Source organism: Phyllobates terribilis, unplaced genomic scaffold (assembly GCF_046119375.1).
Source record: "Phyllobates terribilis strain yellow unplaced genomic scaffold, ASM4611937v1 Scaffold_1__5_contigs__length_1240528914, whole genome shotgun sequence".
NCBI classification, from domain to species: domain Eukaryota; kingdom Metazoa; phylum Chordata; class Amphibia; order Anura; family Dendrobatidae; genus Phyllobates; species Phyllobates terribilis.
This window is the reverse complement of record NW_027362761.1, coordinates 1,131,260,362-1,131,273,391: the sequence shown is the minus strand read 5'-3', so window position 1 is coordinate 1,131,273,391 and position 13,030 is coordinate 1,131,260,362. Positions and strand designations below refer to the sequence as shown.

The 13,030-nt window shown below is 42.0% G+C and overlaps 1 protein-coding gene across 8 annotated transcripts in view; it reads right to left on the bottom strand.

Annotated features, from left to right (window-relative positions):
• Window positions 1-13,030, bottom strand: part of PROM1 (prominin 1) — a 239,284-nt gene that overhangs the window by 97,956 nt on the left and 128,298 nt on the right. For all 8 annotated transcript variants that reach the window (XR_012250681.1, XR_012250684.1, XR_012250683.1 and 5 more), the window contains exons 7-8: window positions 12,398-12,461; window positions 10,128-10,217 (exon numbers count right to left, since the gene is read on the bottom strand). Coding sequence is in view for 4 of the 8 variants with exons in the window: in XM_073647207.1 (XP_073503308.1) it covers window positions 10,128-10,217; window positions 12,398-12,461 (154 nt within the window). In the remaining 4 variants the exon portion in view is untranslated. The remainder of the gene's footprint in view (window positions 1-10,127; window positions 10,218-12,397; window positions 12,462-13,030) is intronic.

Here is a 13,030-nt window from a genome sequence, read left to right as displayed (position 1 = left end):
CCTCATGTGAGCCAGTTTCTTTGTAGCGCTTGATGGTTTTTGCAACTGCACTTGGGGACACTTTCAAAGTTTTCCCAATTTTTCGCACTGACTGACCTTCATTTCTTAAAGTAATGACGGGCACTCGTTTTTCTTTACTTAGCTGCTTTTTTCTTGCCATAATACAAATTCTAACAGTCTATTCAGTAGGACTATCAGCTGTGTATCCACCAGACTTCTGCACAACACAACTGATGGTCCCAACCCCATTTATAAGGCAAGAAATCCCACTTATTAAACCTGACAGGGCACACCTGTGAAGTGAAAACCATTTCCGGTGACTACCTCTTGAAGCTCATCAAGAGAATGCCAAGAGTGTGCAAAGCAGTCATCAAAGCAAAAGATGGCTACTTTGAAGAACCAAGAATATAAGACATATTTTCAGTTGTTTCACACTTTTTTGTTAAGTATATAATTCCACATGTGTTAATTCATAGTTTTGATGCCTTCAGTGTGAATGTACAATTTTCATAGTCATGAAAATGCAGAAAAATCTTTAAATGAGAAGGTGTGTCCAAACTTTTGGTCTGTACTGTATATATATATATATATATATATATAATATATATATACATATATTATATATACTGTATATTAAGGTGCAGTCATCAGCAGCTCATTTACCTCTCCCCTCTTATATAACATGACCTCACGAGCATGTGCGCATATGTACAGGAGAAATCGCTGTTGGATGAACGCTGGTTGCCTTTCATGCCTAATTCTAGCTTTAGGCTGTGTGCCCACGATGAGTTTTTAATGCGTTTCTGCAGCGTTTTTTGCAGCTGCGGAAACGCATTAAAAACGCATGGTAGAAGGTCTGCCATGTTCCCCAATGATAATCTGTGCACATGCTGCGGAAATTTCCACTGTGGATTATCATTGCGGAAAAAAAAGCAGCACTACCAATTATTTTGCGGAAGTGCTGCGTTTTCGCCGCCATTGACTTGCATTAGAATGCATGGAATCTGCATCACTGCATCTGTACTTCCGTAAATGGCGCGTTCTAATGTGCGGATGGTACACGGGTGTAGAGGAGAGGAGAGTCTCATCCACACCCAGGTACCATTAAAAAATCTGTAAAAAAGGAATAAAATAAAAAATAAATGTATACTTACCTTCTGGCGGCCCCTGATGCGCTCCGCCTTGCCTCCCGGCACTTCGCGGTGGATTGAAGGACCTGCGCTGACGTCAGAGTCATGTGACGGGTCACGCAGGTCTTTCAATCCACCGCTGCCAGCAGCCGGGACCGAGCGAAGAAAGCCAGCACGGGCCATCGGAGGGTAAGTATATATTTATTTTTTGATTTTTAACCACTCTCTCGGTCACAGTATATAAATCCATGCCGGTTGCATGCATTCATATAGTGTGACCAAGTTGTCACAAGCACTTTCCAAGTGATGCTAATCGCTTGGAAAGCGTTTATCAATCCGCATGCGGAAATGTCAGTGAATAACGCTTAATTTCTGCATGTCCCTGGCAGGAAAACGCATGTACAATCCGCATGTACAATCCGCATGCGTTTTTTTCTGCCAGGGAGATGCAGAAACGCTCAAGAAAAAATCTTTCTGCATTGTGGGCACATAGCCTTAGGGTTACTGTATATAAATTCATTATCAGAAACCCTGTACAGAAGTTCAATCCTTCCTGCGCTGTAGAGAGTAGATATATATATATATACATACACACTGCTCAAAAAAATAAAGGGAACACCTAAACAACAGAATATAACTGCAAGTAAATCAAACTTCTGTGAAATCAAACTGTCCACTTAGGAAGCAACACTGATTGACAATCAATTTCACATGCTGTTGTGCAAATGGAATAGACAATAGATGGAAATTATTGCCAATTATCAAGACACACTCAATAAAGGAGTGGTTCTACAGGTGGGGACCACAGACCACATCTCAGTACCAATGCTTTCTGGCTGATGTTTTGGTCACTTTTGAATCCATAAGGGTGGTATGAGGACCCGACGTCCACAGATGGGGGTTGTGCTCACAGCCCAACACCGTGCAGGACACTTGGCATTTGCCACAGAACACTAGGATTGGCAAAGTCGCCACTGGTGCCCTGTTCTCTTCACAGATGAAAGCAGGTTCACACTGAGCACATGTGACAGACGTGACAGAGTCTGGAGACGCCGTGGAGAGCGATCTGCTGCCTGCAACATCCTTCGGCATGGCCGGTTTGGCAGTGGATCAGTAATGGTGTGGGGTTGGCATTTCTTTGGAGGGCCGCACAGCCCTCCATGTACTCGCCAGAGGTAGCCTGACTGCCGTTAGGTACTGAGATGAGATCCTCAGACCCCTTGTGAGACCATATGCTGGTGCGGTTGGCCCTGGGTTCCTCCTAATGCAGGACAATGCCAGACCTCATGTGGCTGGAGTGTGTCAGCAATTCCTGCAAGATGAAGGCATTGAAGCTATGGACTGGCCCGTCCGTTCCCCAGACCTGAATTTGATTGAGCACATCTGGGACATCATGTCTCGCTCCATCCACCAACGTCACGTTGCACCACAGACTGTCCCAGGAGTTGGCAGATGCTTTAGTCCAGGTCTGGGAGGAGATCCCACAGGAGACCATCCGCAACCTCATCAGGAGCATGCCCAGGCGTTGTAGGGAGGTCATACAGGCACGTGGAGGCCACACACAATACTGAGCCTCATTTTGACTTGTTTTAAGGACATTACATCAAAGTTGGATCAGCCTGTAGTGTGTATTTCCACTTTAATTTTGGGGGTGACTCCAAATCCAGGCCTCCATTGGTTAATAAATTTGATTTCCATTGATGATTTTTGTGTGATTTTGTTGTAAAGAAGAAGGGGCAAAAATGTCACCTCCAGATGTGCACAGTTGGTAGAGACAGGTCCCAAAAGACTTTCATCAGTAATTGTAGTGAAAGGTGGTCCTACAAAGTATTGACTCAGGGGGGTTGAATACTAATAAGAGCGTCACACTTTTCAGATTTATATTTTTAAAATATTTAGAAAACCATATATCATTTCCTTTACAGTTCACAAATACTTGCTACTTTGTGCTAGTATATCACATAATATACCAATAAAATGCAATTAAGTTTGTGGGTGTAAAGTGAAAAAATGTGGAAAAGTTCAAAGAGTATGAATACTTTTTCAAGGCTCTGTATATCTACTGTAGATAGATAGATAGATAGATAGAGTTCTGCCTATAGACTATTACCTTCTGCAGTAGAATCATTAGGGCCCAATGCAAAATCTGGTCCTCGGCCTCCCACCTACCAAGCACCATCTGTGATACTACGTCTTCTATTGTGGCAGAGGGATTCCCTTACATATCAGGGTCTAGCTGTGACTTCTATCACTGCACACCTTACAGCTACTCCTCTGGCATGTTGCTCATTTGCCTCCAAGGCCCTTGAGTGCCGCCATTTTTCTTTTTCATATTTAGGGTCTGTTTAGTTGGTGGAACCAAAGAGAATTACAAGACTACACACAGCACAGCTAGGTATATATGGAACAATCACTTCACATCACAGATTTTTCTAAATTTTTTTTTTTTACCTTTAATTGCCCTTTCCACTTTGACTTCAAGTTAAGACAAAACGTGAAAATAAAATATGCAACAAAAAAAGTGACAATGAAACAAATCACAACAAGACATAAAAACACCATGAGAATGAAAATCATTTGAACATCAATGGCTTTAATTCACAATGTCACATTGTATGTAGAAGAAAAGCCCCATTAAACTCTTCAAATGCACAATAATAATTTTATAGGAAGTTTTCTATGCTTTATACTTACCTTTTATGTCAGTGCAACCAAAACATCACTAACTGCTTCCATATATACGGCGGCTGAATTGTAACGTACACTATGCTTAACACATAACACTTGTGCATAATATCCCATTGTTTTGTGTATACTGCTCTATGTCTCTCCATGGTTCCAGACCACAAGCAAACATGTGCAGTTTGATCCAGCAGCCATCATTTTTTCCATCTGTCCTCTACTTCTTATTAAAAGGTGTCACATACCACTAGACAACCCCTTTGGAATAGCTAAATTCCCCATCAGAAAGAAGTCCCTTACCTTTGGGACTGGCGCTGTTTTTCTGATGTCTGAGCCAAATCTCAAGGTTGTCAAATTACATAGCTGTATCACGTAACCACTGCAGCCAATCAGCAGACGCTAAGAGGCTGCAGCCTTTCAGTTTTCCATCAGAGCCGAAGTAGTGGACAGAGGCATGGACAAATGACTATAGGATCAAACATTACACAGATTGTAGTAGGCAAATTGCCTCTTCAGAGAGGAAGAGGACTAAAACTCTAGCTCCACCTATAGGAATTAGCAATTCTAAAAGTCAGTATCGACCCTTTAATGAGCCTTGCCATATGACTTAGGACAAAAGCCAAACCAGAATCTCAATTTGCAGACACAGTGTTTTGGGGTATTGCCCCTCATCATTGCAAAATGTGAGATTTGATTTGGCTGTATGAGAGGCTTCTGACCGGGATCCAAGGGGTAACGTTTTCCTTGTGGAGAGAGACATGCCAAGCCTGGCATGCCAATGTGAGGAGACTTTTAAGAATTGCAATGCTCCTCTGGGAAATTAAATATGAAAATTTCCTCTTCACAGAGGAAGAGGATTAGAACTCTAGAGCCACCTATTGGAAATAGCAATCCTAACAGTCAATATCGACCCTTTAGCTAGCAGAATAAAAGCCAAACCACAAGGAGAAACGTTACCCCTTGGATCCCAGTCAGAAGCATCTCACCTATCCAACCCAGATCTCACACTTTGCACTGATGAGGGGCACCACCCCGAAATACAGTGTCTGCAAATTGAGATTCTGGTTTGGCTTTTATCCTAAGTTATGTGACAAGGCTCAGTAAAGGGTCGATATTGACTTTTAGGATTGCTACTTCCAATAGGTGACTCCAGAGTTCTAGTTCCCTTCCTCTCTGAAGAGGTTATTTGCATATTTAATTTCCCAGATGAGCATTGCAATGCTTAAAAGTTTGCTCACATTGGCATGCCAGGCTTGGTATGTCACTCTCCACAAAGAGAAACGTAACACTTTGGATCACAGATTGTAATATGCTACCGTATAGACAAATAGGAACATTAGAGTTATAGACACAAAACAATGGGGTATATTACTGCCCCAACTCCTAAATAGTTTGGACACTGTGTATAATGTGTAGAAAACAGGAATGCAATGATTTTGAAATCTCTTAAAGCCATAGTGTATTCACAACAGAACGTAGAACATATCAGAAGGTGAATGTTGGAAACTTTTTCACAATTTTGGTTTCCAGTGTATAAGAAGGACATAGCTGAACTAGAGCGGGTTCAGAGAATAGTGACCAAGGGTATCAAGGGAATGGATGGACTACGATAACAAGACAGGTTATTACACTTAGGGTTATTCCGTTTGGAAACAAAGTCTTAGAGACGATCTTATTACATGGTACAAATATATGAGGGGACTGTACAGAGATCTTTCTAATGATCTTTTTACACTTAGGCCTGAGACGGGGACAAGGAGGCATCCTCTAACTCTAGAGGAAAGAAGATTTAATCATAATTACATATGCAGATTCTTTACTGTAAGAGCAGTGAGACTATGGAACTCTCTGCCGCATGATGTTGTAATGGCTGATTCAGTATAAAGGTAAAAGTAGGGCCTGGATGCCTTCCTTGAAAAATATAATATTACAGGTTATGGGCACTAGATTGTGTGATGGGGCATTGATCCCGGGAGCTAGTCTGATTGATGTACTGTATGTGGAGTCTCGAAGGCATTTTCACCTAATGTAGAGCTATTAATGTCTGCCCCATGGGGTTTTTGCCCTCCACTGAATCAAGATGTTAGGCTATGGGTTGAACTGTATGGAGTTATGTCTACTTTCCACCTTTAAAACTATGAAACTATTAGTGCCTATTGCATGGGCAGCTTTCACATCATGAATGCCGAGCTCTATATAAATGTTTTAGAACAACATATGCTCCGTCCAGATAACGTCTATTTCATGGATGTCCCAGCATATTTCTGCAAGACAATGCTAAACCACATACTGCCTCCATCACAAGAGCATGGTTTACCAGAAGAAGAGTCCTGATAATGAACGAGCCGTCTGCAGTCCGAACTGGTCACCAGGGTCGGCGTCAGCACCCGGCGCACCCGGGCAAGTTCCGGGGCCCTGAGCACACTATGGGGCAAGTGAATCGGGGGAGCTCACTGCCAGCGCCCGTGAGTAGGCCCCCCCGCTTGCTCAGGGCCCCGACACTTGGAATACTAACCACTCCCCATTCCCCTGCAGCTCCTTCCGTGTCTGCTGACTTATAACGTCTCAGAGCAGAGGGCGCGATGACATCACTACAGCGTGCCCTCTGCTATGAGCGTCACAGGGCAGAGAGCCGGGAAGACGCTGAGGAGTATGAAGCTGCAGCCAGCAAGAAACGAGGAGAGTTAAGTATTTGATTTTTTTTTCCTATATGAAGCATTATATTGGGCACATCTTGTATGGAGCATTATATGGGGCCCATCATGCATGGAGCATTATATGGGGACCATCTTGCATGGAGCATTGTATGGGGCCCATCATGTAAGGAGCATTATATGGGGCCCATCATGTATGGAGCATTATATGGGGCCCATCTTGCATGGAGCATTATATGGGGCCCATCATGTATGGAGCATTATATAGTGCCCATCATGTTTGGAGCATTATATGGGGGCCAGTATTCTGTATGGAGCATTATATGGGGCTCATAATACTGTGTGGAGGACTAGATTTTCCTGTCTAAAATGATAATGTTTGACTCCTCCCCTCCCTCCTCAGGACACGCACTGTGCGCTGCGAGGATTCGCCGGTTTCTGAGCCATTGTAGAATTTACAATAGATATCACTCATGTAATGTAAGAAGTGAAATCTTTGGCCTTGTACTAGATATATAATTTCTTATCTGTGCATCATGAATCGTGGTATGTGTTACAGGGGTCACTGAAACTCTTAGTCACTAATAAAAAACATTTGGTGAATTATAAAATGAAAAATCCATCAAAGACCCAGACTGTGGAGCAGCGAGAATCCTGCATTAGACAAGAATGGGACATCATTCCTCTCCCAAAACTCTGGCAATTGTCTCCTGCCTTCCCAGATGTTTACAGATTGTTATAATGAGAAGAAATGGTAGACACGGTCCGGTCTCAACTTTTTTTTGAGATGCGTTGCTGCCATCAACTTGTAAATGAGTTATTTTCTTTCAAATAAAATGGAAAAACTTTCACGGTCTGTTCTGTCTTCTATATTCTGATGTGTAAAATGTGGCTATAAGAGATTTCCAAATTATTACATTATCGTTTTCTTTATATCTTAGACAGTGTCACAAATGTTTTGGTATTGGGGATGTAGATTAATTTTACCTACTCTTTTTAATCATGCCATTTGCAGGTAAAAAATTCTATGCTAGCTTCGTTCCTATAATATCTCAGTGTTCGGAGCTTTATTTTTGGGATATCCATAGAACCCAATTCATCATTTCCATTTTTTTCTTTAAGTGACCTTTCTTTTAACTTGTGGTAATCGATGGCACTTCTTGTGCCAAATTCTTCAAAATGGCACACGTGGGTTGATTAGTTTTGCACAAACACAAAAGATGCTATTTTTTTTGAGTCTTTTACCTTTTTTACGCTTTTTTTTTAAAGCTAAAATCGCAAGATCTTTAAAAATGTTGCACTTTAGTCTTCAGATGCACAAAAATAAAAATTAGGCAGATTTTGTACACCGATAAACGAAAAAAAATTGGCAACATTTCGATTAGCCACAAATGATGAAATTAGGTTCATTAAGTAAAGTCTAATAAAAAATGGCGCAAATTAAATAATGAACAAACTGCAAACATAAAAGTCACTAAATAGAACCATATTTACTCCAGAAAAAGGTGCAAGACTACGACAAGTTGGGGTCAGAGTTTCATAAAAATATTCTTCATGCCATAGTCACCAGTAGAGGGAGCTTACGAGCCTACTACATACTATGTCGCTATTGAGCAGTATGCAGTGACCTCCTAAGCTCCCCCTAGTGGTGGCTGCAGGTAGTTAGAATGTTATCTTTTAAATCTATGCCTATACAGTGGGTTTTGAGCTCTGTATCAGAAACACCTTAGAAAAGTAAATTTATCAGTGCCAAATTTTGGACAGATCTAGATGGAAACATGATGTTTATGGGTGAATATTCGCTTTAAGTTTTATTATAATAAGTGGACACCTTCTTAAGGTTACAGATCTGTGCACAATATTTCCTAACAATTCGAGTAATTATTAATAATACAGGGCTGACATTTCCATTCTTTAGGAATAATTGATCTTGAGGTTTGCAGACATTGGTTGTGGGATGCAGAGCATTGTCCAGACTTTTACCCCACTCCTATACGTTTCATAGGTCGTATCTCACTACCTGTGCTGGGAAGTCAGAGTTCGACATTCCTCCGTGGTGACATTATGCTGCACTAATGAGTAACGCCGAGCTCTTCAGCAAGAATTTACAGAAGACAGGGATAAATCATTCGATAATTAATAATGTTGCCATAGGACAACTAAGTGTTTGCTGCGCTCTTACTGCGAGAGCCCCGAAGCCCTAACTCAATTGTATCAGGTGTGATTACACAGGCCTGTCTGGACACATCCCGCACCGTCTGCCATCATGGATGAAAACCTGACATAACACTGATTAATATGACACAATCATGATATCGTTGAGAGAACCAGAACCTTTATACAGAGAGGTCCCTTTGATGTCACTAATGCTTGATATCTACTTTTATACTTTGATCCTTTGTTGTAATTGTAATATTACTGTAATTTAGTAATATACAACACCCAGATCAATGACGAGCGAAGATCTATGAACAGTATTAATGGCTTCTCTTATGTTCAGAGATGTAGCTGGGCCTTCCTTCACTAAGTTGGGGCTAAGACTCAGCCCTACCACTGCATCTATCATAATTGTTGGCAGCAATTTTTGTTAGTTATTTGTAAGATTTCAGACATGTATGTTTTGACTCGGAAATGTTGGAGCGTTTCAGACGAAAATGTTGGAGCGTTTCAGACGAAAACAGGACTGAGCCGCACAGGAGACTTGTCGGAAAGGCGACCTGCCCGACGGCCTGACGGCTTCTCCCTCCCTCCTGCCAGTGACTGACGGCTTTCTCTGTATACACACAGACGCAGAGAGAGACCTGCGGATAGACCTGCACAGCGTTCAGAGTCATACATGACTGAAATCTTTAAGCCAGTGTCTGATAAATGCTGCTCATGGATCGAGCAGCATGTATTAGTTGTCAGAATCCCTAGAAAGTGTTATTCACACCATGGCAATATGTTTTACAAAGCCCAATACCTGCACTATTGTTAAAAAAGTTGTCCAGATTTGGTACGAAAGTCTGCAGTCGCTCTGTGTGACTGCAGACTTTTGAATCCTCACAGCTCGTCCTTTGCACGCTGTCCACATTTTCCAGTGCCGGCTACAAGAGCTGGCAGTCATGTAATCGCAAATATGTGATTTGCATCCATGCGGTTACATGCTGACTAGACATGCTCGGCCTCGTTTGATTCACTTGAATTGAACGAGGTTGTGCACGTCTAGTTGTAATGTGGCCAAAAGCATGCAAACCACATACTTGCAGCCACATAACCACATGCTCTTGACACCTGCATCGGAGAATGCTGACATCATGCGATAGTCTGGCTGCAGACTTTTCTCTCAAACCTGGACAACCCCTTTGACACAAAGATACAAGAAAAAAAACTTCAAGTTGTACTGGTACTGTGTATTTCCTTTTGCCTCTCTGTGCATCCAGCTTCACAGAGCTGAATGGGAAATTCTAAAACTAACTTTCCCTGCAGCAGCCTGCTTCTTCTCAGTGCTGCAGGTCTCTCCCTCTGCTGTCCTGTGTGCTTCCTGATAGAGATACATGTGAATGTAGTGACTGTGACTCACTATTTGACCAAAGAGAAACATAGTAATAACCTCAATAATAAGTACAGTATCACATGGACATCTTGAACATTAAAGAACTACTGCTTTAATAATAATTACCTCCGGCCATGTTGAGAACGCCATCTAAAGCAGGACGGACTTGTTTCCCAAGCTGATCATGGACACGCTCGCCCAGCAAAGGTACGACATCTGAAAAAGGAGATTCTCAGACAACCAGCAAGTAATCTACTCAACTATACAGTTCAGACCAAAAGTTTGGACACACCTTCTCATTTAAAGATTTTTCTGTATTTTCATGACTATGAAAATTGTACATTCACACTGAAGGCATCAAAACTATGAATTAACACATGTGGAATTATATACTTAACAAAAAAGTGTGAAACAACTGAAAATATGTCTTATATTCTAGGTTCTTCAAAGTAGCCACCTTTAGCTTTGATGACTGCTTTGCACACTCTTGGCATTCTCTTGATGAGCTTCATGAGGTAGTCACCGGAAATGGTCTTCCAACAATCTTGAAGGAGTTCCTAGAGATGCTTAGCACTTGTTGGCCCTTTTGCCTTCACTCTGCCGTCCAGCTCACCCCAAACCATCTCGATTGGGTTCCGGTCTGGGGACTGTGGAGGCCAGGTGATCTGGCGTAGCACCCCATCACTCTCTTCCTTGGTCAAATAGCCCTTACACAGCCTGGAGGTGTGTTTGGGGTCATTGTCCTGATGAAAAATAAATGATGGTCTAACTAAACGCAAACCGGATGGAATAGCATGCCGCTGCAAGATGCTGTGGTAGCCATGGTGGTTCAGTATGCCTTCAATTTTGAATAAATCCCCAACAGTGTCACCAGCAAAGCACCCCCACATCATCACACCTCCTCCTCCATGCTTCACGGTGGGAACCAGGCATGTAGAGTCCATCCGTTCACCTTTTCTGCGTCGCACAAAGACACGGTGGTTGGAACCAAAGATCTCAAATTTGGACTCATCAGACCAAAGCACAGATTTCCACTGGTCTAATGTCCATTCCTTGTGTTATTTAGCCCAAACAAGTCTCTTCTGCTTGTTGCCTGTCCTTAGCAGTGGTTTCCTAGCAGCTATTTTACCATGAAGGCCTGCTGCACAAAGTCTCCTCTTAACAGTTGTTGTAGAGATGTGTCTGCTGCTAGAACTCTGTGTGGCATTGACCTGGTCTCTAATCTGAGCTGCTGTTAACCTGCGATTTCTGAGGCTGGTGACTCGGATAAACTTATCCTCAGAAGCAGAGGTGACTCTTGGTCTTCCTTTCCTGGGGCGGTCCTCATGTGAGCCAGTTTCTTTGTAGCGCTTGATGGTTTTTGCAACTGCACTTGGGGACACTTTCAAAGTTTGCCCAATTTTTCGGACTGACTGACCTTCATTTCTTAAAGTAATGATGGCCACTCGTTTTTCTTTACTTAGCTGCTTTTTTCTTGCCATAATACAAATTCTAACAGTCTATTCAGTAGGACTATCAGCTGTGTATCCACCAGACTTCTGCACAACACAACTGATGGTCCCAACCCCATTTATAAGGCAAGAAATCCCACTTATTAAACCTGACAGGGCACACCTGTGAAGTGAAAACCATTTCCGGTGACTACCTCTTGAAGTTCATCAAGAGAATGCCAAGAGTGTGCAAAGCAGTCATCAAAGCAAAAGGTGGTTACTTTGAAGAACCTAGAATATAAGACATATTTTCAGTTGTTTCACACTTTTTTGTTAAGTATATAATTCCACATGTGATAATTCATAGTTTTGATGCCTTCAGTGTGAATGTACAATTCTCATAGTCATGAAAATACAGAAAAATCTTTAAATGAGAAGGTGTGTCCAAACTTTTGGTCTGTACTGTATATTACAAAGAACTGTCTACAATAATCACATGCAGTGTCGGACTGGCATTCCAAGCACCTACCAGTGACATAAACTCCAAGGCCCCACTCTTCAGGTACATGCAATTATAACTTTACCCTCATTCACAAAAATCTATAGCAATAAAATGGGTAGATTATGAAATGAATAAGATGGTGCCTTTGTCTGTATATAGTGAATCAAGCGTGTTGTGCCAAGTACTGCTCATATAAGAAGGTGGTGGCCCAATCTTGCACAGCGGCCCACCGGAGGATTTTCCTGTTCTCCTGTGGGCCAGTCCAAGTATCATCACATGCAAATCATGAAGACTAGTAGCCGTGGATGTACTGGATGATGATGGAGCTCCTCTTTTATCAGAACATTAAGGACTAAAAACTATTTTGGTGTGTACTCATCATCCTCCACACTCATCACTGCTATGGCCACTACTCTGTTCCTTACATCTAATATTACTACTGATAAGTGTTATGTATTACTTACTGCTCAGCTCCGCCAGTGCCTTCTCCTTGGTGATGTTAAACTTGTCCAATAAATAGTCAATTTGCTAAAAGGAACAAACCAAATATAATCATGACATGTCAAAGGTCCGCCATAAAGCAAAGTGGTGTGATTTCATGTGTCTATATGTGTAGCTTAAAGGAAAACACCAGGAAAATGTTCAGGATAATGTGGAGATCTGGATGTTTCATTCAGATTTACAAGAAGAGCAGGGAAGGTAAATACTGGCACTATACGTAGTGTGGGTCGCCATACTCAAACTCTAGCCCTAGCTCTAACCCTAGTCCTGAACTGAATCCTAGTCCTAATTATAATCTTAGTTGGAGTTAGAAAAAGTTTATCAGAACAATATGGTTTAGTTTTTTGTTTTTTTTTACAGGGTACACATTTACATTTGTGACAGCTTCCCCCCATCAGGTTTCTGTGAGAGGAGAGCGGGGGAGCTGTAGGAGAGCACAGTGCAGGTTTTGTCATCTCAGTACCTGCTGATACAGAGTGCAGCAGTCAAGATGGGTTTTTCATTGGTTGTTGCGCTCTGCATAGGCAGCGACTAAGATGACAAAGCTTAAGGTACTTCATTATACTGAAAGCCTTTGTCATCTTGGTTGTTGCATA